We start from the raw sequence: 23,231 nt of genomic DNA, 5'->3' as shown, positions 1-23,231 counted from the left end.
CCGCGTTACCTCGGCCCCTGCCTGAACTCTCGCGAGAACTGGCGCTGGCAGCCAGCGCTCTTTTTATGCGTCACTTCCGGTCTCGCGCTGTGGTGGCGGTGAGGCCGTGCCGCGCTCGGTGCTGCTCGCATGGCGCCGCTCGGGGCGCACACAGCGCGGCATCGCATCCTGCCGCCGGGACCGCACCGCCCCCACCGCCCCCCTCCATCTGTGTGCCCCTCTTCAGTGACACAGCTGCCCGCCAAGGAGGCGCGGGGCGGAGCGAGGTCTCCCCACTGTCGGCCCTGAGGTGAAAGGAGGCGGCTTCCCTCCCTCACCCGAGCGGAGCGGGCGGAGACACGGGGAGGGGATCGCGGCAGAACCCGCCCCCGCTCCTCCCTCCTCGGCGGCTGCTTCGCTCCCGGTTCAGTCGCCCCCATCATCGCCGGGCTCTGCCTCAGCGCCGGGACCTGCGACTGTGAGTGAGGGGCGGGGCCGGGCCGGGCCGGGCTGTGCTGTTCTGTGCTGTGCTGTGCTGTGCTGTGCTGTGCTGTGCTGTGCTGTGCTATGCTATGCTGTGCTGTTCTGTGCTGTGCTGTTCTGTGCTGTGCTGTGCTGTGCTGTTCTGTTCTGTGCTGCTGTGGGAGGAGAGGGGGGGAAACACGGGGCTGTGAGCGGCCGGAGCCTGCACTGGGCGGGGGGAAAACGGGTCTGGGCCCCCTGTGGGACTGCGGGTACCTGGGGCTGGGGGCTGCCGGGCCCCGTTTGGGATGCTGTGAGACTGTGCCCGGCCCTCAGCTCGGCCAGGGGCTGCCCCTCGCTGCAGGAGGGCCGGGCTGGGGCCAGGAGCGGTATCCAGGCGATGGGCACTTGGGGGCAGCGGGTGGAGCGGTGCAGTCGTGTCCAGCATCCTTTGCTGAATCATTGCGATCTCAGGGGGAGATTTCCTTCCGTGCGTTCCTCTGGGATGGAAAACGGCTGTTCCCGACTCCTCCTGTGGGCCTGGGCGTGAAGGGACGATTCTTGTCACCGTCCTGCTGCCTTGTCCCTGTGTCAGCACTGTTGGCTGTGCAGGATGTGCTCCTGACACCTGCCTTCATCCAGCACTGCTGGGAGATGTTTCCCCATGCACACAGCTGCCTGCTAGTGCCGTGGAACAAGATACGTGGGTAAAACCAACTACTGACACTGTGCAGAGTGACTGTGTGGTGCCAGCAGGAGTAGGGCAGGTGCAGTTGCACTCCTTGGACTCCTGCATGAGGAGGGTCAAATGGTGATGTGGGATTTTCAAGCATCTGGCAGATGGAGCTTCAGAACCCAGCCCCAAACTGAGATGTTGTATTGTTCCTCAGGTGTGGGAAAGAAACTTTCAGAGCTTGGAATTCATAGTGAAGCAATTAGGCATAAAGGAGCGAGAATGCTGAGTGGCCACTGTTGGTGTTTTGCTCTCTTGCCTGAGGTGAAGGCTGAAATATTAACCAAAAGAAGCAGAGAAAATAAGGAGAAGTTACGTTCTAATAAACTGTGTTAATCATTGTAAACTTGACGTGTGTAGGTGAGGGATTCATCCTTTAGCAATGCCAAGCTGTGGTATTACCAGGAGTTTTGGTAAGCGGTTGTTTCCATAGCATAGTTTGTTGCTTGGGGTAGCTCAGCACTGTATGGCCTTGGGTTTGCTCTGCAGACTATTGCCTTGCTCTGCAGTTCTGTGGAAGGCAGTCGTTAATTACACTGGCTGAAGGACTGTCGATTCAGGTGAGTCACTGGTAATGATTTGCAATAAAAACTTGCCTTCACATTTTAAGACTGGCTCGGGATTAGAGAGGCTGTCCATTGACAGTGTGGCTACTGAGAGCAGGAGTTTCATTTTCTCATCTTTGGAGATCTTAATGTCAGAGACAGTGAGCTCGCTAAGTGGGAGAGCAGCATGAACCGCAGGTATTTATCTGTATAAATACCAGACTGGCTTAGTAGAAGTCCTGTCAACTTTATATTGACCTTGGAGTCTTCAGTACATATTGAGACTAAACAGTTTGTGTAGACCGTAAACAGTTTGTGTCATTCCCTTTGAGCAAGGTAGCTGAGAAGCATTCAGAGCAGCTCAGATGCTTTGTGCCTTTTGACTTGTGACTGCTAGGTGCGTTTCTGCTCCTCCTTCATCTGCCTGCATAGGATGGTACAACTGCTGTGTTCTGTCCAAGTGCAGTGTGTGCAGTCTGTGCCCTGGGCCAAGTGTGCTGTGTTCAGTCCCAGCAGTGCAAACACTTGGCAGTGCTGCTGACATCCCCTGCCTCTGTCCTGGATGTGTGTTCACAGATGCAGATGTTCAGCCCGCTCTCATTTGCTTTCTTTGAATTTCAGCTTTTAAAATAGTTGCATGTTAGCAGCAACCTGGGAGGAGAAGCCCTGCTGAAGTTAATGGGACTACCTGTTGCAGTAACGTTGCTAGTAAATAGCCTTGTAATCTTCTGAGTCATAAAATATTAAGTAAGAGTGAGTGTTTTATAAATGCAGGTATCCAATTTGGTGTGTTTATTACAAAATGATGGCTTCAGTGTTTTTCCTCGAAGGTTCTTTTCTCTTATTGTTCCTTCCTAGTTCTGGGCATACTTGGGCTATGGTGGCATATCCTGTTTGGCTTAAATGGTGCCAGAAGTTGGTCTGGCTGAGGATTGTTTTAGGTGAACATTTCTTATGGCCTTTAAAGGCAGTTTGTCTTGGGATGCATCTCCACGTCACCTGTTCCTTACTGCCTGGACACAAGTAGCTGTGCTGGTGAGGTTCTGTACCTGGGTGTGCATGTTGTGTGTTGTAGGCTGGTGCTGGCTTGAGGCTGTTGTCCTGGAGCACAGATAAAGTTCTATGTACTTCTGCATCACTGACTTTCATTCAGGAAGGATTTGGAGCACTGTTAAAAGGCAAATTGTGAACGGTCTGTTTCCCCACCCTTGTTATGATGTGGTTTGCTGGTGCTTATCTCCGGTTGTACCTGAACAAGGCCATTTTTGCCTTTGAAGTTGTCTGGAAATTTGGTGCTGCCATGCTGGCGAAGGAAGCAGCAGGTCACTGTGGCCACATCCAGGTGTTTTGGGATGGCCTCTTCGTAGCATCTGTGTGCTCTGTGTCTCTTGCTGCACTGCAAGGTCTGTGTGGGAATCTGGACTCTTACACAAAGGTCAGTGAGGCTCCTTGCTGCCAATTCTATGTTGAGGGCTGGGTTCGTTTCTGCTAATTGCTCTCGTAAATTATTCACTGTGCTGCTACATACAGTGCTGTGATCAAAGATGAGTTCATGCCATCAAATGGGAATGCAGCGTAGTCTGTTTCTTCTCCTGAACAGGCGTGAAGGGGATGGGGGAAGTCTTGATTAATCTGTACTGGGGGCTTAGATACTGGCCAGAATAACAAAGTGTCATTCCATGTGCTCAAGTCACTGATGGGCATCTACCTGTCTTTGGAATATTCTGAGCGTAAAGATGCAGTTAAGTTTATAAAAAGATTGCTGATCTCTTGTATCGTGATTGCCAGTGACATTTCTGGCTGGCTGCATTACTTCCTCTTCAAATGAATGTTTTTCTTGCGTGTCAGAACCATAGGCAGTCCCTCCAGTGGTTGTAATGTGTCTGCATGCATCCTGGTGCTGTTCTTGAGCAGGGGGACAGCTGCAAGTACCCGTTCCATAAGGGAAGAAAAACCACAAAACAACTGGAATCGAATGGATCTCAACTATTGGTGACAATCGACTGACAATTAAAAATAGAGAAAGCCTGACTGACTTCTTGATTTGTCAGCAGTTAAAAAAATAATTACAGATGTTGGCAAAAGAGGCAGCATTCCAGGTTTATCTGCTGCTAGGGGGTGTGTGACTTAATATGCTTTCTTCAGGCATGTTGCATCTCTCATTTGTGAAAGTAAGATCCTGGTATGACTCGTTCTGTGTCTTAATTCCGTAGGCTTCTGTTGTCTGACCTCACAATTTTCATACGGGGATTTTGTGTTTTCTTCTCTTCATACACCTCAGGTACCACTGAAGCTGTGCTCATGCAGCTGGCCCCCAAGGGCTTGGCTTCTGGGAGCTGCTGAGCCCTGGCTTTGGCTTTGGGCAGGATAGCGGAGCCCGCAGATGGATCTGCTGCATTGCTCTGTGGTGAATGACACCAACCTTGTTTGCTAGGAATGAGAAAAAAGAGTCACTTTTTGGCTGGGAATTAGCTGTGAACCGGTGTTTGAGAAAGCAGGGCTCTGTCTTGGCTAAATCTTCTGGTTCCTTTTAGCTGAGTGATGGTGTGTTGAAGTTTGCCAGTACTGAGGCTGGGAGCAGAAGCCTCAGTAGCTGTGTTGTCTTTAAGATGTAAAAATAAACAAAACTGTGAAGCTGCACCCTACTTAAAACAGGCTGACCTAAATTTCCAGCAGTTGTAGCAGAGATGCACATTCTGGGTAGGGAACACAGGCTTGCTGCCTTCTGTATCCACAGGCAGCAGGGCACCTTTGGAAGGCCTCCACCGTGTCGGGGGTCACTCGTGCCTTTTTTCCCTTGGGTTGCATAAGCCAGGCTGTGGGTTTCCCTTGCTACACTTGTATGGGTCCCCTGCCCTTGTTATGCAAGCTGGCGGTTCCGCGTCTTCTGGGAAGTTACAGCGTGACCCGCTCAGATTGCTTTTGTCGGAGCGTGGTTGAAAGCATGTTTGCTGTCCTCTTGCTCATCCCTGAAGAGGTCTCTTTCAACAGTGCGTCTGTGAGGTCCATTCGTACTCTTCCTTTGTAGATTAATGTTCTTGTTATCAATTGCAGTTCTCCACTACTGAATCATTCATTCTGCAGTGAGAATCCTTTTTCTTGCTGTTCATCGACTTTTGTGCTTGATTTATTCCGCGCAGTTTGGAACTGGAGCGTGAGAATTTTGGCTGATGTTAATGGGTCATGCGTGTTACCTCAGTGGTGAACAAATAAACTTTCTTACTTGAGAAAAGGACGCCCGTCCTTCAAAGGACTCACAGTTTTCCTGGTGAGAAGTAGCCTGTAAACAGAAGTTATCCTCAGAGGCACATGGCTGTTATTTAACAGGCCTGGGGTGGCCAGAACAGTCAGCATAGTGCTTACCTATGTGCTCGGGGGGCAGTGCTGTGGGTAGAGGAGAGGAGGAGATGCAAGGAAGAGCTTGTTTGTAGGTTCTTCTGCTAACGTGGCTGTATAGCTGCATGCTGTCCTGGCAGAGAGCCTGCCTATGATCAGAAAACCACCTTTGGTGGTTCTTGTAGGTACCGAGCAGCCTGCCATGTTTTGTTCCTTGTTTTGTGTGCTTTCTCCCGCAGGGAGCTAATAGGAGGTGAACTGCATATCCTTCCAATAACCTTCTGTTCGACTTGGAGTACCGCGGTTCAGCAACTGAACAGATGGATAATGGAGACTGGGGCTATATGGTAAGTGATCCCGTGTGAATGTGTGTGTGTTGAGCAGCACAGCTGGGCTTCCAAGATCTTGAGGTAAGGATTCCTTGCTGATCTGTCCTGTGTAGATCGAGTCCTCAGCCATGTGAGAACAAAAACTGTGCATGTAGTAACAGCTTGCTTATGTTCTCTGGTGTGTTTCGTCGTATGTGCCATTTGTGGGATGTGCTCATGTTCATATACTCTAACTAAAATCAGCAAGAACTTAACTGATGCTTTAAGCTCGTTGTTACCATTTTCCTAACACACACAGACTGAAAATAGTTTGTGCTTCTTGCCTATCATTTTTAAGGACTTTCTTGCGTTATTTATAAGGAAAAAAAATATTTTTCCTTTAAACCCTGTCTCGAATCAGACAAATGCATCTTATTTTTCTTCTTCTCATTCTCTAAACATTCTGCTGCCGTGCATATGTCGCTTTTTTTTCCCCTACTGTCTGGCCTCAGTCCTGATTGTTAGGATTGGTGGCCAGATGGGATTTATGTTGCTTTCTTCTTGCTTCCTCATGTACTATCTGGGAGCTGATGCAGACTGGCTTGGTGCTCTGCCCTCTCTTCTATGCAGCATGCTGATTTATTTAATAAATGCTTCTGAGAATTAAAAGCTGGAAGGTTTTAGTTCTCTAGTTATAACAATTCCTCTTAACCAATGCATGGATTATTTTGATTGCGAGCGCTTTGTCTTGTGCCTAAACTTGTACTGTCTTCCTCTTTTGAGGGCGAAAAAGTCTTAAGACTTGTTCAGCTGATTTGCTGTTATTCTTGAATGAGCAAGAGATTTTGAAAGCGAGGAACACTGATGGACCTCATTCATATAAACTTGTTCTTCAGGAAATGTCTCTGATTTCGTTTCCTCATCTGTAAAATATGAAAAAACTTGTTCCTCAAGTGCAGAAATGTCTCCTGCGACAGTAGCTGTGTTAAGATTTCTAAAGCATTCTCAAAATGTGCTTTCTAAATGTTGTTATCCTGTCTAGTTGTGCCTTGTTGCCAGGTGGCTTTGATTTGTTCAGGATTTGTTCAGTCTCTGAAAGATTTCAAATGGGAGAAGTGAGGTTCCTTCCAGAGCCACCAGTTCTCAAACAGTATTTGCCATGCGTGTTGGTGAACCTTCTTGTCGTGGCTTGATAAACTCTGCAATTTCTCTCTTTCTAGATGACTGATCCAGTCACGCTAAATGTGGGTGGACACATGTATACGACATCCCTCACAACTCTCACGAGATATCCTGACTCAATGCTTGGGGCCATGTTCAGGGGAGACTTCCCCACTGCCAGGGACTCTCAGGGCAATTATTTCATTGACAGAGATGGACCGCTTTTTCGTTACGTTCTTAACTTCTTAAGGACCTCAGAGCTAACTTTGCCACTGGACTTCAAGGAGTTTGACCTACTTCGGAAGGAAGCGGACTTCTATCAGATCGAACCGCTGATTCAGTGTCTCAATGACCCCAAGCCTCTGTATCCTGTGGATACCTTTGAGGAGGTGGTGGAGCTGTCCAGCACCCGTAAGCTGTCCAAGTACTCCAACCCGGTGGCTGTGATCATCACGCAGCTCACCATCACAACGAAAGTCCATTCCTTACTGGAAGGCATTTCAAACCACTTCACGAAGTGGAACAAGCATATGATGGACACCAGGGACTGCCAGGTTTCCTTCACTTTTGGGCCATGCGATTACCACCAGGAAGTGTCTCTCAGAGTGCATCTTATGGAGTACATCACAAAGCAAGGCTTCACGATCAGGAATACCAGAGTTCATCATATGAGTGAGCGTGCCAATGAAAACACAGTGGAGCACAACTGGACTTTTTGTAGGCTGGCACGGAAAACAGATGACTGATTCTGACTCCACAGGAGCCATTTCAGTTATTAGTGACTTAATTGAACAGTAAAGCCAAGAGAGTCTGGATTTTGGCTTAAAGTAACAATGTGGGCTTTTTTTCTTTTTTTTTTTTTTTAATATATATACGAGTATTTATTGTTTATCATTAAGGACTGGAGAAGTTTCATTCTCTATCAGTTCTGTCCTTTCGTCCTATCCGGAATAAAAACATGCATGTGCCTGTTCAGTCAAGACACCTTTTGTTTGAAAGAGGGAGTCCGAAGAATCAGTACAGTAGGGTATTTTGTGTCATTAACACAATTCTGACGCAACATAAAGTGCTAAAATTACCTCAGTTTAAATGGTTTCTAATCCATCTAACGCTATGCCACTGGGAGCAAGAAACAAACGGAATTTAAGAGGCAGATGGTGAAAAGCTGCTATCACGTAGACTAATTTAGCTTCTAAATCAATAAACAGTATTGTAATATTCTAGGAAAAAAAATCCCACACTTTAAAAGTACTTGATAAGTACAGTTTCGTACAGTTATGACAACTGTTTCTTTCTATGCATATAAATCAAGCAACCAAATACTATCTGTAGCCATGGAAATATGATTAGAAATATTTATATTGGATTCTGAATGCAAAACGTCCCTGTGGTAGAATTCATATTTTTAATGCCTGGTGCAATATTATTCCCAAGTGTAATGCCTGCCAGCAAGAAGCTAATAAAAATGTGAAATATAGAATACTATCTTGTATCTTTTGTCTCCTAGAACTCTCATGCTTAATAAAAACCCCAAAGCCTGTTTTTCAGTGCTGCAGAATAGCACAGATGCTCTGCTAGGGCTCTATTCTCTTTTACGACTGACACACTTGGTTCCTTTTTTGTCTTAACAAGTTGATCAAGCTGTCCTCATCACAGGAAAAAAAAAGTGTTTGGAAAACTATGCATTTTGACCAACAGAAGGACGGCAAGGATTTGTACTTTCTGTAGAGACAGAGGGAACACAGCATCTAAAAATACTTGTAGCTGCTAAGCAGTGTTATCCCATTTCAGTGATTTATCTGATAGCTGCTTATATCACATATGGATTTTTATATATGTAATACAAATATGAGTCTGTATCTTTAACTGTGGAATGCTGTTTCTAATATGTTCAAGTCAAGGAACTGAGGTTCTGTGTTCTTACCTAATTTCAATTTTCTGGTTATGTTCTAACTGAATTCTGTTGAGAGTAGAGATTCAGTGTTTGTTTTGACTGATGGATCACATTCTCCCTTGAAGTTCTTGTCACAATGGTTTCTCACCACAGCTGCTTTGCTTCCTACAGTGTGGACTGTAGTTCTTTGGAGATGTAAAAGGGGGATGTAGGTTCCTCAGGTTGTTGCAGCCTTCTGAAGCCTGGGGCCTTGCAGCTCATCTCTCAGTTGGACGGGCTGTCGGAAGGTGTTTCCCTCTGCCCTATTTTATCTCCCCTTTTCATGCATTTTAGGGGTTCTGACTTCTGTCATTAAAGCTTCATTCTTCTGAAAGCAGAAAAGAAAAGCTGAGCTGATGAAGTGCGGCAGAAATGCTGGTAAGAAAGTATCTGTGTTGTCCCTGCATGACAATCAGTCACAAGGTGTTCCTTGCAACACTTCATTTACTAGCAAATTAATGAAGGGCCTGGATCAGCCTCCCCTTCTTTTAATTATCAAGTATAATAGCTAGGGAAGCAATATTCCAAATCATAAACTTTATTGCAATCAAGGATTTATCAAAAATCAGTATGAATGGCTCTGTTAATGGGAAAATAATCTCTGCAGACAGGAGTTGACATCAGCTGTGTGTGATTCTTCATAAGCCAGAAATACCTGACTGCTGAGCAAGTTCAGAGCTCTTTCAATTCTCCAAACAAATGCATTTTCAACCATGTTTCTTGATCTACGAGAATAAGCTGTTCCTCAAAAGCAAGGACCAACAAGCAAGTAAACAACAAAAACAGGACTATTTCTGACTAGACTGCTTCAGAACAGCGGGTACCACTCAGAGTTGTTTGGCTTCTTTCTGATTAAATGCAAATAGCTGGCTAAGGATCCTGTTTCATACTTGTCGCAATTGCAAGTAAGTAACCGATGATTAATCTCTGATTAATAATACTGATGCTTCATAAATGCATTGCTGCAAAGAGCTGGGTGCGACCTTCAATTAGATCACAGTCTTCATAATTTTGATAGCTTGTTGTGAAGAAGCGGCTTCAAATACTTTTCATAGGCTGGGCTTATCTGTTTGGAAAGAGAATGTGGAAGGGAATTAATGGTAGTCAAGGAGGAGCATGTTATACATTTGTTTTCCTTAGGACTGATCTCTGAAATGCAGAAACTAGATCATGTTAAAAGAAATAATGGTAGCTTCTGCTATGTGCAAGGTCTCTTCTCCTGTAATGTGCACTGTCCTTCATAACCAGAGCACAACGCTTCACATCCCAAATGGGGCAGCGTACTGTTTAACTTCAAAAAATGTGCTTCAACTGGAATGTTTGCTAACGGCAAGTTTTGTGTTCAGCTGTAGAATTTCAAAGGAATTGCAGATTACCACAGTAAAAATCTCACTTAAGGCAAAATGAGTTTTCAAGCAGAGCAACAGCCATTTGCATCGTGAAGGATTTTACTTTTCTCCACAGTGTGGGTGCATTAAGAAGCGAAAGTAAAATCCTAAAGATGAAGGATGAAATCGCCTTATTTAACATTTATACTCTTTCTGGATGAGCCTATTATGAAAAAAAAATTAAGTGCTGCATTTGGAAAAAGAACTGGTGATTGGAAAATACCCTGCAGGTAGTGGCTTTTGCAGCCATTTAGAACTGTTTTGTAGTGTTAACCATGTCAACATGCTTTCGTTTTAGCTTGCTTTGTGCAGTGTTACTTCATTGTCATACATCTAAATCAAAACCGTGCTGGTCACTGGGGCTAGTCCAGCTCCCTTGCTCAAGTGGTGGTTCATTGCCATCTAGCCCACGAGCTGCTGCATGTGTAAGCAAGGGCTATAGGTAGAATAACTGGAGAATCAGGGTTCATTGTTCAAAGTGAGATAATGATGGATGAAAGGTCTTACTCCAATTACTTTTATCTGCATGGCTTTTATTAGAAGAAAAGCAAATAGTTTCTGCTCTGGCTCATAAAGAATATGCCTGGCTGTAATCCAGCATCCATACCTGCTTGTTGGTGGGTGCCTTCTGAGCCCACTCATAAAGCCGCTGGTAAACCTGTCCGTCGTAACTGCCAAGTGCAGAATTCAGGTTCTTGTCTGTGAAGTCAAAAGCATCCACTAGTGGAACAGCATCCTTCCTACGGAGTACATGAAAAGAAAAAAGATCAACGTGAAAGTCAGCTACGCAAGTTCCTTGGTCTAAAATGCTTGTGCCAGTTTTTCCCTTTGCCTGCACTGCACAGGAAGCTCTGCTTCGATTCCTCAGAGGCATGTTCTATTAAAGCCCTGAGTAAAAATCTTAAGCTTGTTACCACTGTAATTCTGTGATTAGTTCCAAAAATACTTGCTGCTTGGCTTGGTCCTGTTCAACTCTTGGTTATGGTGTGTTCCTGCTTCTTTCCAGGTGACCTAAGTAGGATTTCACAAACAGTAGCAGTTCACGTCTCTGCACCAGAAGTTAATCTGCTCTTAACAGCAATGAGTAGTGAAAAAGCGTTTGTGAGTGCTGTGGTAAGTTAAAATCTCAGCATATCTCAGAAGCCACGTAGTTAGCAATGAATGGTGTTGAGCAGATGCATCTGACCTGGCTGTAGTCAGAACTACTTATGTACATGTTGCAAGTCAGCCATGGCAACAGAGTAGGCTATATTAGTGCAGCTAAAGCAGACTTAGTGGTGTATAATAGGCTGTAATAGCTGTTTCCTGTAAGTGATGTTCTGGCTAGGTATTTTCTTGCTTTTGCTTTGCTGCATGTGGTATATTCAGGATTTCTTGATTTATACCTCAGGATTTCATGTTACGGAACTGTAATCTCGTGATTGCATGGGAGCGGGAATCTTAGATGTATTTTGCTCTGAAAATGAGCTTTGTGTAGATATTTTAGTCAATTTCTAATGCTGCCAGGCAATGAAAATAAAAACTGAATGAGGTGAATTGACTCTGAACATGTTGCCATAGGTACAGCAGTACCGTTTGATATTTAATGCACAGAGAAACTGAATAGCTGTGATCTTATTGTGCTAGAATGGCTCACCGAATGATCCCTAGGAGGTCCAGGTATGATGCTGTGACCATGTCCATTTGAGCTCCAGTTATATATCCATCATGCAGAAAAATTCCTGCATTCGAGAAGATACCGTGTAGTGCAAACAGATCACAAAGATGTTTCATAATGTTCTGGATGCCAGCCGTGTTCTCAAGTTTTTCCACAGTCTCTACAAAGTTTTTCACAGTGATGTAGTGGCAGTGAGCCTGGAAAACAAATACAACCAACAGTGAATGCACCTCTAAACACTTTTAGTAGGTCAAGTGACGCAAACGTTCTCACAAAGAATATAAAACCTTTTCATTTTGCTGGCGGTTTTCCAGTCTGTATCCCTTGTCTGCTGGTTGACGAAGCATTTTGCTTTCATGTCTTACTAAAACAGTAGAGGAAAGGATTGGGGATGGAAGCAGTCAATGCTGGTATGTGTAAACATGAGAAACGTGCTTTGGAGATCATGGCAATACTTCATGTAGTTTTGATGAATATCCCAAAGATTTGATATGATGGAAACGTATTGGAATGTGCTTGTGTCAATCTCTACCAAGTGAATTTTGGTTATATACAGCAGAAGAAATATCTCTTTGTTGGGCTTATGGTACATTTGGGCTTCAGCTCTGAAAACATCCATGGTCAGTGGAAGAACAATCAAACTTACCTCTTGCTTTTGCTGTTTTAAGTAAACTGATGATTTCTGGGTCAGAGACTGGCAGTGTCTGCTCAGTTACAGAAACACCAGCTCAGCACAGCCTAGCTCCAGAGTGAGTGAAACAAGATGACTCCACCTGTGTGTGGGGGTGACCCTTGTCATGCTGACATTCCTCCAGGTGGGTAGTGGTGTTGGTATCTGCATGGCTTCATTCCTCTGCTCTACACTTCTCCTCCCATCTGTGGGTGTATGCAAGGCACACCTGCATTGCAGCATGGTCAAGCAGCGTGGAGGTCAGCACAGACTGCAGAACCTGCCTGAGAAGCTGCGTGTCTACTCAAGCAATTAAAATCTATGGAGACTGCAGCAAAGCCATCACTGGTGTCTGAGCCACCTGGCTGAGAGCTGGCAGGCATTTGTTCATACAGCTGCCAGGGCAGCCATGTTTGTGAGTCTCCAGAAAAAGCGAGGAGTAGAAAGTAAACACAGAAGCATCCTAAGAAGGCAGCAGGCTGTCATGGTTTTAAAGCTATGGATTTTGTTGCTTTCCCTGAAGTATCCAAGAAACAGTGGGGGCCCAGATCCCCTCTCTGTGTATTAAGTTGCTTTGGAAATAGTTTCTTTCTAAAAAGCCTTGCTCCTCCTCCTCCTCTCTTTCTTCTGCTCTTTTGTTGTTGTTGTTTTTGTTAAGCTTACAGCATTGAATACTCACTGCTTCCGCTGAGTCTGTGTAATTGAAAATCAGGAGTGACACACAGCAGACAGATGATCACAAATAACGCTGTTACTGAGAACTAATAGTACCAGCTCACTTTCTCAGTGAGTTCTTGTTTGAAAAGATTAAGTAGCTGTGCTTATAAGCGTGACAGAATCAATGCTTCTAATAGTTTTGAAACAATCTCCCTTTTTTGCTGAGAGAATTTGGCTCATCAGAGACTTCATCTTATTGACTGAGTAGTAGGTGGCTGTTCCCTCAGGCACCTTCCTACTATGGAATCATCTAGATGCTATTGCTGCATTTAGGTATGTGTAGGGTTCCTCTTTCCCTTGGGGAACTTCTTCCTAATTCCATTTCAGTTTGGGTTGGCTCTGGCTGATCCATAGGTTACAACAAGGTATTTTTCATTAAATGCTAAATGAGACTGAAATAAGCCATGGATCTGTTTCAAAATCTTACCCTCCTTGGTTTAGGAAGGAAGGGAGACTTCCACCATAATTGCAGTCAAATTGCACATAACCACATTAAAAAAGAATTTTGCTTCCTGGAGTTACTGAAGTATTAGGGATTTTGGCTTTTCTTTATATTTAGGGCCCTTCTACCCTCTTGCTTTCTTTTCTGCTTAGTTCTATATTAACTCCTTGTTTTGGTAAACTAATTCTGTTGTCCTGATCCTGTTTCAGCTGAAGAAGAGCAGACTGCCTGTCTATTCTGTGTGGACTAGGAACTGCTTTTAGGTCTCTTATTTGACTTTGCTACTTTGATTTCTTCCAGTAGTAATTAAGACTGCACTTATCACCACTCTTAATTATTTTCCCCGCTTTTATCTTTCCTTGTGAGAACAGGGTAGATTAAAAAAAAAAGAAGTAACAAACATGTTTCACCCTTACAATGGCTCTTCCAGCTTTTAGGATGGCACTGGGGAGGCTTTCATCTGAAAGCCAGAAATACAAGGTTCTTGTAAAAAAGATGAGCATGAGCTGGAGATGGTGTGCTCTAATTGCTGGCTATGGAAGGTCTGATCCTGCTGCTTGTGGCAGCTTTTTGTTTCTACCATCTAGTCTTTCTCTACCTGGCCTAGACTGATGGCCAAGTCTTCTGATCAGGAGTTGTTTCCTAGTATGATATTCTGCTGTGCAGACCACAGTGGTGTCCTGATCTTTGTGGTATCCCTTATGTGTGAATGCAAAGCATTAAAAAGCACTGAGACTTTTTTAGGCTAATAGTGCTGTTTCCATTGCATAATGTATCCTAACAACAAATGTCAGATGAGCACAAAAACGTTACTAACCTTTGCAGCCTGTACCAGCTGCACTGTGCACTGGTTCCACGCTTCGTGCCTTTCGACTCCTGACTGAATCAAGTCCTGCAGTTTAGCTGCTGTGCTGCTTATCAGCCTGGAAAATTAGGAAAAAATAATCTAAAACACATTTGAATATAAATATAGCAGCCCATGTGCACTCGTGTCATACTCAGATGTGTGATCACGTGACAAAATGGTGTTTTGATATTTAAAGTTGGCTCAGTATGATGGAACTTTTATGGAAAACAAAAGTACAAACTGGGGAGAAGCACCCGAACCACTCAGGTAATAAGGGATTTCTGCCTTCAGCTTCCTTTATAGGTTATCAGAGGCCTCTGGAGTTTTTCTTAGATTTTGTTTAAGGGGAGCTTGCAAAACAGAAGGAACCAACAGTAATGTTAGACTCCTGTTATACTGTTTAAATGACTTGCTAAACAGAGCTTTCACCAAAGCTTTCAGAATAATGGCTCTGCTTTTTATCAGTGTCAATAACTGTAGAACTGTGCATCTGTTTACCTGGTCTTCAGAGATGACCTCTATGACCCATAATACTAAGGAGACCATGCACACTACTGTTCTTAATTGCATTGAATAGCTGAACGAGTAGCTGAAAGGCTACAGACAGAATGAAAGGCTCCGTGATTGCTGTGTTATTAATTGAACACAAACATCGCTTTCTCAGGCATGTGAAATTTTAACTTGTTGTGTAGAATTGCATAAAGTCCAATTGCTTAAAGGTTGGCAACTCAGTACTGTGGTCTGTGATTTACTTAAACAGTGTCATCAGCTTTGTATAGAATCAGCTCCCTGTGGAGTACAGTTTTCAGGTAGCACATGGCTTACGAATTTTTGATGTTCTGAGTATGAAAGTTCCTATTAAACATCTGCCATGGCTGTTAATCCTATGGGAAGGGTTAAGTCTCGCTTTTGCAGGAGTAGATGGTGCCAATTTTTGTGGAATTTGTTATTTTACATATTTTACCTCTCTTTAAAGTGAGGAAGAAGCTGAGCGCTTAACACATTTCTGCTGCCAAACAGAAACCCCCACCCCTTTCCTCTGTACTGACCTGATTGCCGCATGTTGATAGGCCTCTGTATAAATGTCTGGGCTGAGGAAATCCAACTTGTCCTTGGCAGGACACTTCCTGGGTTTCATTGCAGCCAGATAAGTGACAGATGGTGGCACGGGCTGGCCAGCATGAGCTGCTGTGAAGCACTTAATCAGGAACCTGGGAAGAGTGTAAAAATCAGACTGGGCTACGCTCATGATCTCCACATAGCAAATAGCCAAGCCAGAGGTAAGGTGGGGCCTCCCTGGGTTGGGTGGGAAATCGTAAGGTACAGCCTGTCCCATCAGAGGCCCAAAATAGACTAATTGATGAGCTTCTGTTTTGCCTGGTGTTTGTAGTAACCTGATCTTTGATGGGTCTTGGGAATCTTGTTTACTGCATTTAATGCTACGGAAATCTGTAGCGATGAACTTTTAGGATGGAATTTCTTAAGAGGTGACAGTGAGTGCAGCAGTGTATGCACACATGCACAGAGGGATGCTGTAGCACCTTGGTCTGTGGGAAGTGTACTGGTTTTCTCCTTCTACTAAAGGCACGCATTATTAAAAGTTGAAGCAGATGTGATTTCTTTCCCCTGGATAATCTGCTATGGATTATCACCCATTTGGCATTCTTGGGGCATGACTCATCTAGAGTCATACCCAACAACTATGCCTTCTCTGAATCGAAGTTGCTCTACCAATATCACATAACGTCTGTTGCTTAGAAAAAAGAAACCACAGGACTTGTATAGCAACACTTTTGCTGCACTGCTAGACAAAGAGGAAAATTAGGTTATGCAGAACAGCACCTGCCTATGTCCCCAAAACCATAAATAGAAGAGAGAGTCCAATTCCCACACACCCCGTGCATACCAGACAGAAAACCTGAATGGGTTATGGCTCGAGTTGTATTTTTAGAAGGTGCTATGAGAAAGGAGTAGCTGGTTTTACTGGTTTTGGAGCAGAAGAGGTAGAAGTTGAATAAATTAAGGGGCAGGCTTTCAGCTGAATGAATTTGAATTGTTACCTGGCAGTTTGCAGGAGCAAGATGGTATTTTCCCCTTCATAAATACAAGAGGCGAGTATTTTAGTGTACAAGGAAGGCAGTCCGCTCAACAAAGAGTAGCCGTGTCCCCCACATGCCCTGAGGCAGATATCCACTCCTGATGTGCAGTACTGAGAAATCATGGCTTTAAAGCCTGAAGAAAGTGCATGAAGCTGTTTATTAAAAAAAAAGGAAGAGAAACAGAGTATGAATGATGAAACCATTCGAAAGCAATCCTCTGGGTATGCTCCTAGGAATGAGATCTTTGTCTGCCAGTCCAGCACCCAGTCTCCATGCTGGCCTTTGGTTTCTGCTGGGATGTCACATCCCCCTGTGCTGGGCATGGTGTGTTTGGTTTACATGCTTCTGGGCTCCCCTCAAGCAGCAGTGACTTTGGCTGTCTTTGTACATAGCAGGTTTTTATTTTAGGCTTCCAGTTGCCAAATCTTATGCTCTATCTAAAAAGTTTTGGTTTTGACTCAGCAGTGAATATTTGCACATGTTTGTAGATGAAGTTATGAAATAGAGCTTTGCCACATCAGCTACTGGCAACAAGGGCTTTATCAGGCAAACATGCTTTTCAAGGACATCTCACTCTGCAATAGCTCCCAAAGCCAAAAACTTGGGGTGGTACAACAGATGCAGTTGCTGAGTGGTTGTGGGCTTGGGACAAGGCTCACAGCATAAGGGCTGGTGCTAGATGATCTTTAAGGCCCCTTTCAAACCAAACCATTCTGATTCTAAGGTGTTTGATCTTTTAGCACTTCAGCTTTCTCCCGTTACCTGGTGGTGAGATCAATGCCTGTCCAGTTCGCTAAATTACACTGAGAATTAGGGATGGGAAGAGGAGAATTATGTGCAAAACAGCTGTGGGAGCTGATCCCGTGGCAGCTCACCTCTGGCAGCAAAGTGAAGTTCCTCCCCTGGATCTCTTTGTAACCCTTGTTGAACAGCTCATGCAGGTAGTTGTTGATAAAATGGAAGGCATAGGCTGCTGCCAACTGAGGCAGCAACTTCTCTTGCTGGGTCTGGTAGTCAAGGATTTTTGCTTCTTCTTCCCTGTTGGAAGATAAACGATGAAGTTAGGGAAAGTGTAGACATGGGCACAGCTTCTGGTAGTTCACCTGAATTGCATTTTTCATTCTTAAGAAGCAGCGAGTGAAAATGGAGCCGGTCTGGTTTGTCTCCCTGCTCTCCCTGTCCCTGTGCTGCAGCTCACAAAGCTGGCAGACAGGCCTGACCAGGAAAACAGACGTTTTTCTGTTGCATTGATGAACCAGGCTGTCAGATCAGAAAAGGTTCCACACCATCGGTCAGTACAGAGGGCAAACTGGGACTGTGTGAGAGGAAGAGGAGGAAAGTCTTTCAGGGCAGCACGCTGGTAGGTGGTGTAGCTGAGGTGATTGCACTGCGCTCTGAAAAGCTTTTGTTTTTCAAACTGGCTCCTCTGGTCAGCAAGGAGAGCAGCAGCCCCAGCTGATGCTCCTGCAAGGCAGGCAAAGGCGGCTGTGCTCTGACACTGCTTCCTGTTCAATGTGAAATGGAAATGACAGGGTTATAATTAAGCCTCTCTTAACAGCTGCACCTACACTTGTTTTATTTTGTTTTGTCAGCAGCTTCGACTTTTTGAGCCAAGTAGAAAACAGAAAAGCTTCTTGCAGATACAATTACTTTTTGAGTGTAGAGTTTGGTTAAAAATGCAGTTCTCTGCTGGGTCAGCTCCTCAGTTTCTCTGAAAACACTTCAGTCCAGATTATGTTAAACTTTCTGAGCGTTTGTTTTTAATGTTCTTTACCTCATGTGCTATGTTCAGTATACTCGGGGCTTCAACTGATGACACGAGTTGTTATAGCTCAGCATGCTGTGTTCTTGTGTTTGGTTTGCACTGAAAACAAGCTGTGTTGTCAAGAGGATCTTCTTGCTTTTGGAAGCAGATTTAAGAAGGGATATTAAAAACAGTCAACTGAAAGTATCTAAAAATTACAGGGATTCTTACCAGACTAAGAAAATTTACTGTTGAAAACTCAACTGTGGATGCTGGAAGCTGTTCTAATGTTGCATCCATTAGTAAGACAGAATTAGAATAACTTGTCTGTTCTGACTGGACTCTGCTGAGTTCTTGGCAGGCCGGTTAAGGAAAGCCAGTTGCCTGTGTGAATTGCTGTGCTGTTCAGTGGGACAGGAAATAAGCCTAAGATGTGCTGAAAGGTAAGCTGAAAAGTGAAAATACAGAGTGATGAACACAGTGCCAGGACCCTTCCCACTGCTACAGACTTGTGTGGCATTACCCGGGCTTCAGCTTGGACTGCCGGCGAACCACGGAGTATCTGATGGCAATGGTGCATGCTTTCATTAGAGGTAGAATAACTTCGTCTGCAATGAGGGAAATGCGTAATGAAGTCATGGTGAAGTAGTTAATCTGCTGTGACCCATGCCTTATATAGGTACCATCTGGCTGAACCTAGAATAGGAGAGAGGATTTTAGATGTCGTCTTTGATAACGCAGCTTCTCCCTACAAAAAGATGTGTAATCTCTATGCATAGCGAAAGACTAGCATTGAAATATTGCACTGAGTGCAGAACTAAGTATTCCCACATGTGATGGATGAAACCAATTTGTTTGAAGAGACAAACTCTTCCTGCTTTTGTCTCAGGTATCTTCTACGATCTCATAACTGATTCTAGCTGCACATTTTCATTTAGGATTTGGGTAACTTCTGCCCTTGACAAAACATCAGAGACTTGCATGAACCTCAAAGGGAGACTTTTGTCCTTAATTTAGGCAGGTCCCAGTCGTCTCTCTGGCTGCGTGATGAGATTCTGACCAGGCAGTCTGTGCTGTGAGCACCTTACATACCTCACAGAACTTGTTCAGCATGTTCTCTCGGGGGATGCGCACGTTCTTCAGCATCAGGTAGCCATTGTCAATGTGCTCAAAATTCATTTTAGGACCAATGTCTCCTGCGATTACACCTGCAGCACGAGAAAACACAGCCTATTTACTTCTGCTGAACCTCTTTTCTTCCCATTTTTGCATTGGATTGGGGATCTCTAAGGAAAGGCACGTTCAGCTCTGCTTCCCTAATGTGGGGGATGTTGCCAGAGGGATGCAGCAGTATCTGGAAATGTTTACCTGGGCACGGTGAATGGTCCTGAAGGCTGCGGATCTGCACAATGAAGGGATGCACACCGTAGCACTTCCCATGGATGTAGAGCTGGGCAAAGACCACGGTGTGTGTTGCTGACCTTCCCACTGCGAGAAGAGAAACAGACACATTCCCTTAAGACTAGGCACAGTGCAAATGCTTCACAGCAGTTAATGCTGATTGTATATTGGGTATTGCTAATGCATGGGTCAGGGTGGGTGTGATCAAAAGGTGCTGGGAATTGGAGAATGCCTAAATCTGCATTCTGAGCTGCTTTTGGCTCTAAGGACTCAGCAGGGGAGCATCTGATCCAGCTATTAACGACTGAGTGATGAACTGAGGTTTTTCATGTGAAACACCTTCCTGAGGGAAGCCTTGAATTTCACTCTCGAATTCTTCATGCTGAGACTTGCCTGTTTTCAGGGAATTATCTGCCTGCAGGTTTTGGTCCTTTGCATTCTATTTACAAAGATTTGATTCCTGCAGAGGCAGATGTTTCCAAGGGCTTTAACAGATAATGCTGGCTTCCTTCTGGCCTTTAAAGCTGTACAGAACGCTTAGATCTCATTGCCTCAAGGTGTTTGCATTTCTTATTGAAGTCCTCTGCTGGCACCTGGACCCTCAAACATGGAGCTTAAGCAAAGCAGACTGAGGAACTGAAGGAAGCAAATGAGGAGAACTGAAATATCATGGGGGGTGCTTACTGTCTCCAGGCCACCACTTCATTGCAGAGATTGTTGGTGTATTCAGTATAAACTCCTGTGTGCTGATATCAAAGACGGCTGTTGTTTCCAAACCCTGAAGATAAGTTCCTTTAAAAAAAAAACATAAAAAATATCCTGGTGTATCATGAGGGTGATCAGACAGAGGGGAGCATCCCTAGAAGCTGGTGTGGATGTTACTGAGCTTTCAGGGTTCACCCTCCTGCTGAGAACCACAGAACACTGCAATTCCCCAGTGTCTGCAGGACCCACCATCTGCAGTGAGCTCTGATGCAGACCGTACTGGGGCACGCTGCCTGGCTGCTGGTGACTGATCCCTTCTACCACAAGCACCTACCCTCACTATTTTTTCTGTATTGGCAAATCAAAGGCAAGCATCTCCAGCTTGCTGAGGAAATGTCCTGCTTCCCCCAGGAGACCCACCTCAGTGACACAGATGGCTTGAACTCCCATCCCCTGAGAATGTGGGTGAGAGCCTTTCAGCCTGCGGTAACTGTGATTTCTCTGTAGCCTTACCATGTCCCAGTTCGGTCTGGGCGTAGCTTCCTATGAGCCGGTGTTCAGTGGCAAGAGGAATCCATTTGGCCACCTGTTTGTCTGAGCCCAAGACCGAAATGCTTCTCATGAAGACCCGGTGAAGGAGAAATGCTACATCTCCAGAAAGCGCCCTGGGGAGAAAGCACAAGTGGTATTTTTACACTGATGAAGTTCCAGGGATGTGATTAATGAGGCGGTGACGTGGTGGCACTTACTAGGCAGTACCACCTGCTGCATTTTGATTTCTGTGTTGTCATATTCAACACAACGTGCAATGTCGATACAGCATTGCAGGAAAAGTGATTTTTCATGCTGGTTTTGTTCTTTCTTTCATAACACACTTTGCTTAAATGTCACTGGCTCGTTATTTCTCCTGCTCTTGGAGGAATTATCTGTTCTGAGGAGCAGATGCCGACCTCCTAATACACAGCGCCCAGCTCCATCAGCCCCAAGTCTTTGACAGCTTTGTCAATTCTTTGTATCTGATTTGATGTGGTTTTATTTTCTTGTGGCAAAAGATTCAAATCCATCCTGGTAACACCTGCTCTATTGGCTGGTCAGCCCTGTGCCATGGGGCTGGCTGATAGTGCTATTTAGGATGCATGCAGCTCTATTCCAGAAGCTGTGTACATGCATTCTCACACCTAAAAACAAGAGGCACTGCCACTCTCATTCATGTGGCTTTAATGCAGTGCTCTCAGCACTGAAGAAGACACTTCTCACTTTTAACAAATGACAGTGAGCACTTTTTATAATGGGCCTGTGAGAGAATCAGCCATGTTGAAAAAGCAGGGGAAAATATGAACAAAGAAGCAGTTAAAATGAAATCACTTTGATTAACAGAGATAAGCTTAACAAACCCTTGTCTGCCCATCCAGAAATGTTACTTTAACTGTCATCTCAAAGCTGGCTTTTAAATGTCTGTCCATGATTCAGCCTGCCCGGCACCAGGACTTTGGTTAATGAGAAGTTCCTGCTTGTCTGGTATCTCATAAGAAAAGAGCTGTGCTTCCATGCAGCCTTAATTGAGCAGAGCGCGATCCCATGAGGCTGAAGCTCCCGGCATGGGGGGTCTGAGGGCAGCGAGCAGAGGTGGGGCTTTATAATCTGGGATATGTTTTTGCTGAGGGAGGGCTGTGGTAATTACCAAATCCAGGAGCTCTTGATGGAAAGTTTCCCCTTTATTGGTGCCACTCACCACAGGAGACAGAGCGCAGCGTAACAAATTGGAATCCTTCATGTGATGAAAGACTGGAAAATGACTTTGAGCGTCAGCGATGGTTTGTGATGCTCTTCTGAATGAGGCTTTTAAACTTGCACCTCACCTGGATCCTAATGCAGCGTGCACTGCAAACGTGGGGGAAGGAAGGAGGGCATGGAGCTGTGAAGTGTGGCTCAACTGGGTGTTAAGAAAATGATTAGGAAAGGACTGTGAGAAACACTTTCCTCCATTTGCTTACAAATTAAGCGGTGTGTTTGTTTTTAACACAATGTGGGTTTTGGGGATAAAGAAAGTGTCAGATTTGTCTGTGAGCCGGTACCACGAGCAGAACGGCAGCACTTCCCACTCTGACCGTGCGCCCACCAGCGGCTGAGCAGTGCAGGTGAGGGAGGCGCGGTGTCTCAAAGGACCCGAGCTGTCAGAGCCGGCCTCTCCCAGCCCTTCCTCGAGCTGATTCTTCCTGGCAAGGAAACCTTTCAACAACAGGCGAGTTGTAGTTACAAAGGAAATCACCTGTAAATGTATACAGATTCAGGTCCGTCTTCGCTCCATCCCATCTCCTGCATCTTTTTTCGGAGGTGAACGGCCTTTCTGACCGCTGCTTCGTACCGCTCGTTCTGGCTCTGGAAGTACTGATTTTCTCTGCTAAAAACCGGGTCGCTCTCAATAACGTCCACTGGGAAAGCAATGGGAAGCGTTACCCCCGCAGCGTGTGCCGTGCTCAGCGGGCACACAGCGGTGCCGGCCCTCCGCCCTACTCACCGACCGCCCGCCGCACCCGCGTGCGCTCAACACCCCCGTCCAGCACGGCCGTCAGCCCGGGCACGCAGAAGGACGCTGTCAGCCTCTCGCTGGCCAGGTCGGGGTTCACCCTGGCGAGGCCCGAGCCCTGCGTGTCCTTGGTGGTGTCCAGTAGGGCCATCCCGGCGGTGCGGTGTGTTACTGGGGCTGCAGCGGGCTGCTGAGAGCACTGAGCCTCCTCCTGCGGGCAGCAAAACAGAGGTGCACTTTGAACGCAAACCTCTGCGCTGCTTTGAAAAAAAGGAAAAAAAAAAAAAAAAAAAGGAAAAAAAAAAGAGAAGCAGCGTTTGGACGCTGCCCGTCCGTGTTGCGGCAGAGGGGAAAGGGAAAACGGAGGGCTCGCTCCGAGCTCGAGGTGCAGGTCTTAGGACTTTTGTAGCTTCACTTTCAGCACTTTCCCTGCAAGAGGAGAAGGGATATTACACAAGCACATACATGGGTAAGGCACTCCCAGCGCCCGCCCCTTCCCGTCCCCGCCGGCTGCGACCTTGAGATCCCCCGTGCCAGCGGGCCTTGTACCGGGGGCCATAGTAAGGGGAGTAATACA

The 23,231-nt window shown here is 45.4% G+C and overlaps 2 protein-coding genes across 6 annotated transcripts in view; one reads left to right on the top strand and one right to left on the bottom strand.

Moving 5' to 3' along the window:
- The first annotated feature begins 69 nt into the window (after positions 1 to 69).
- The window catches only part of KCTD6 (potassium channel tetramerization domain containing 6), a 93,928-nt gene continuing 70,766 nt past the window's right edge, over positions 70 to 23,231 (top strand). Inside the window, exons 1-3 of one of the 4 annotated variants that reach the window (XM_015874936.3) lie at positions 70 to 457; positions 5,295 to 5,402; positions 6,584 to 8,001. In XM_015874936.3, coding sequence (XP_015730422.1) covers positions 5,376 to 5,402; positions 6,584 to 7,270 — 714 coding nt within the window. In that variant the 5' untranslated portion in view covers positions 70 to 457; positions 5,295 to 5,375 and the 3' untranslated portion in view covers positions 7,271 to 8,001. Of the gene's footprint in view, positions 458 to 1,586; positions 1,735 to 4,969; positions 5,147 to 5,294; positions 5,403 to 6,583; positions 8,002 to 23,231 lie in introns of those variants that run through there. The other 3 variants (XM_032447242.2, XM_032447241.2, XM_085516760.1) reach the window with 3 other exon arrangements.
- ACOX2 (acyl-CoA oxidase 2) lies at positions 8,980 to 23,087 on the bottom strand. Of its 2 annotated transcripts, none has more exons than XR_014934779.1 (14): positions 22,646 to 23,087; positions 22,397 to 22,559; positions 20,641 to 20,792; positions 20,107 to 20,214; positions 19,390 to 19,509; positions 19,114 to 19,229; positions 18,545 to 18,717; positions 17,153 to 17,315; positions 16,239 to 16,429; positions 15,228 to 15,389; positions 14,149 to 14,254; positions 11,482 to 11,699; positions 10,453 to 10,856; positions 8,980 to 9,523 (listed from the first exon to the last, which is right to left on the bottom strand). XR_014934779.1 is itself a non-coding variant. In XM_085516736.1 (14 exons), the coding sequence occupies exons 1-14, from the start codon at positions 22,803 to 22,805 to the stop codon at positions 9,461 to 9,463; spliced, it is 2,028 nt and encodes a 675-aa protein (XP_085372862.1). In that variant the 5' UTR covers positions 22,806 to 23,087; the 3' UTR covers positions 8,980 to 9,460. The 2 variants fall into 2 exon arrangements, 1 of the variants encoding a protein (XP_085372862.1); XM_085516736.1 differs by having other exon boundaries at positions 10,453 to 10,585.

The sequence above is a fragment of the Coturnix japonica genome, chromosome 15 (assembly GCF_054131305.1).
Source record: "Coturnix japonica strain WE chromosome 15, WE-NBRP24, whole genome shotgun sequence".
NCBI classification, from domain to species: domain Eukaryota; kingdom Metazoa; phylum Chordata; class Aves; order Galliformes; family Phasianidae; genus Coturnix; species Coturnix japonica.
This window is presented reverse-complemented; position numbering and strand designations above follow the sequence as displayed.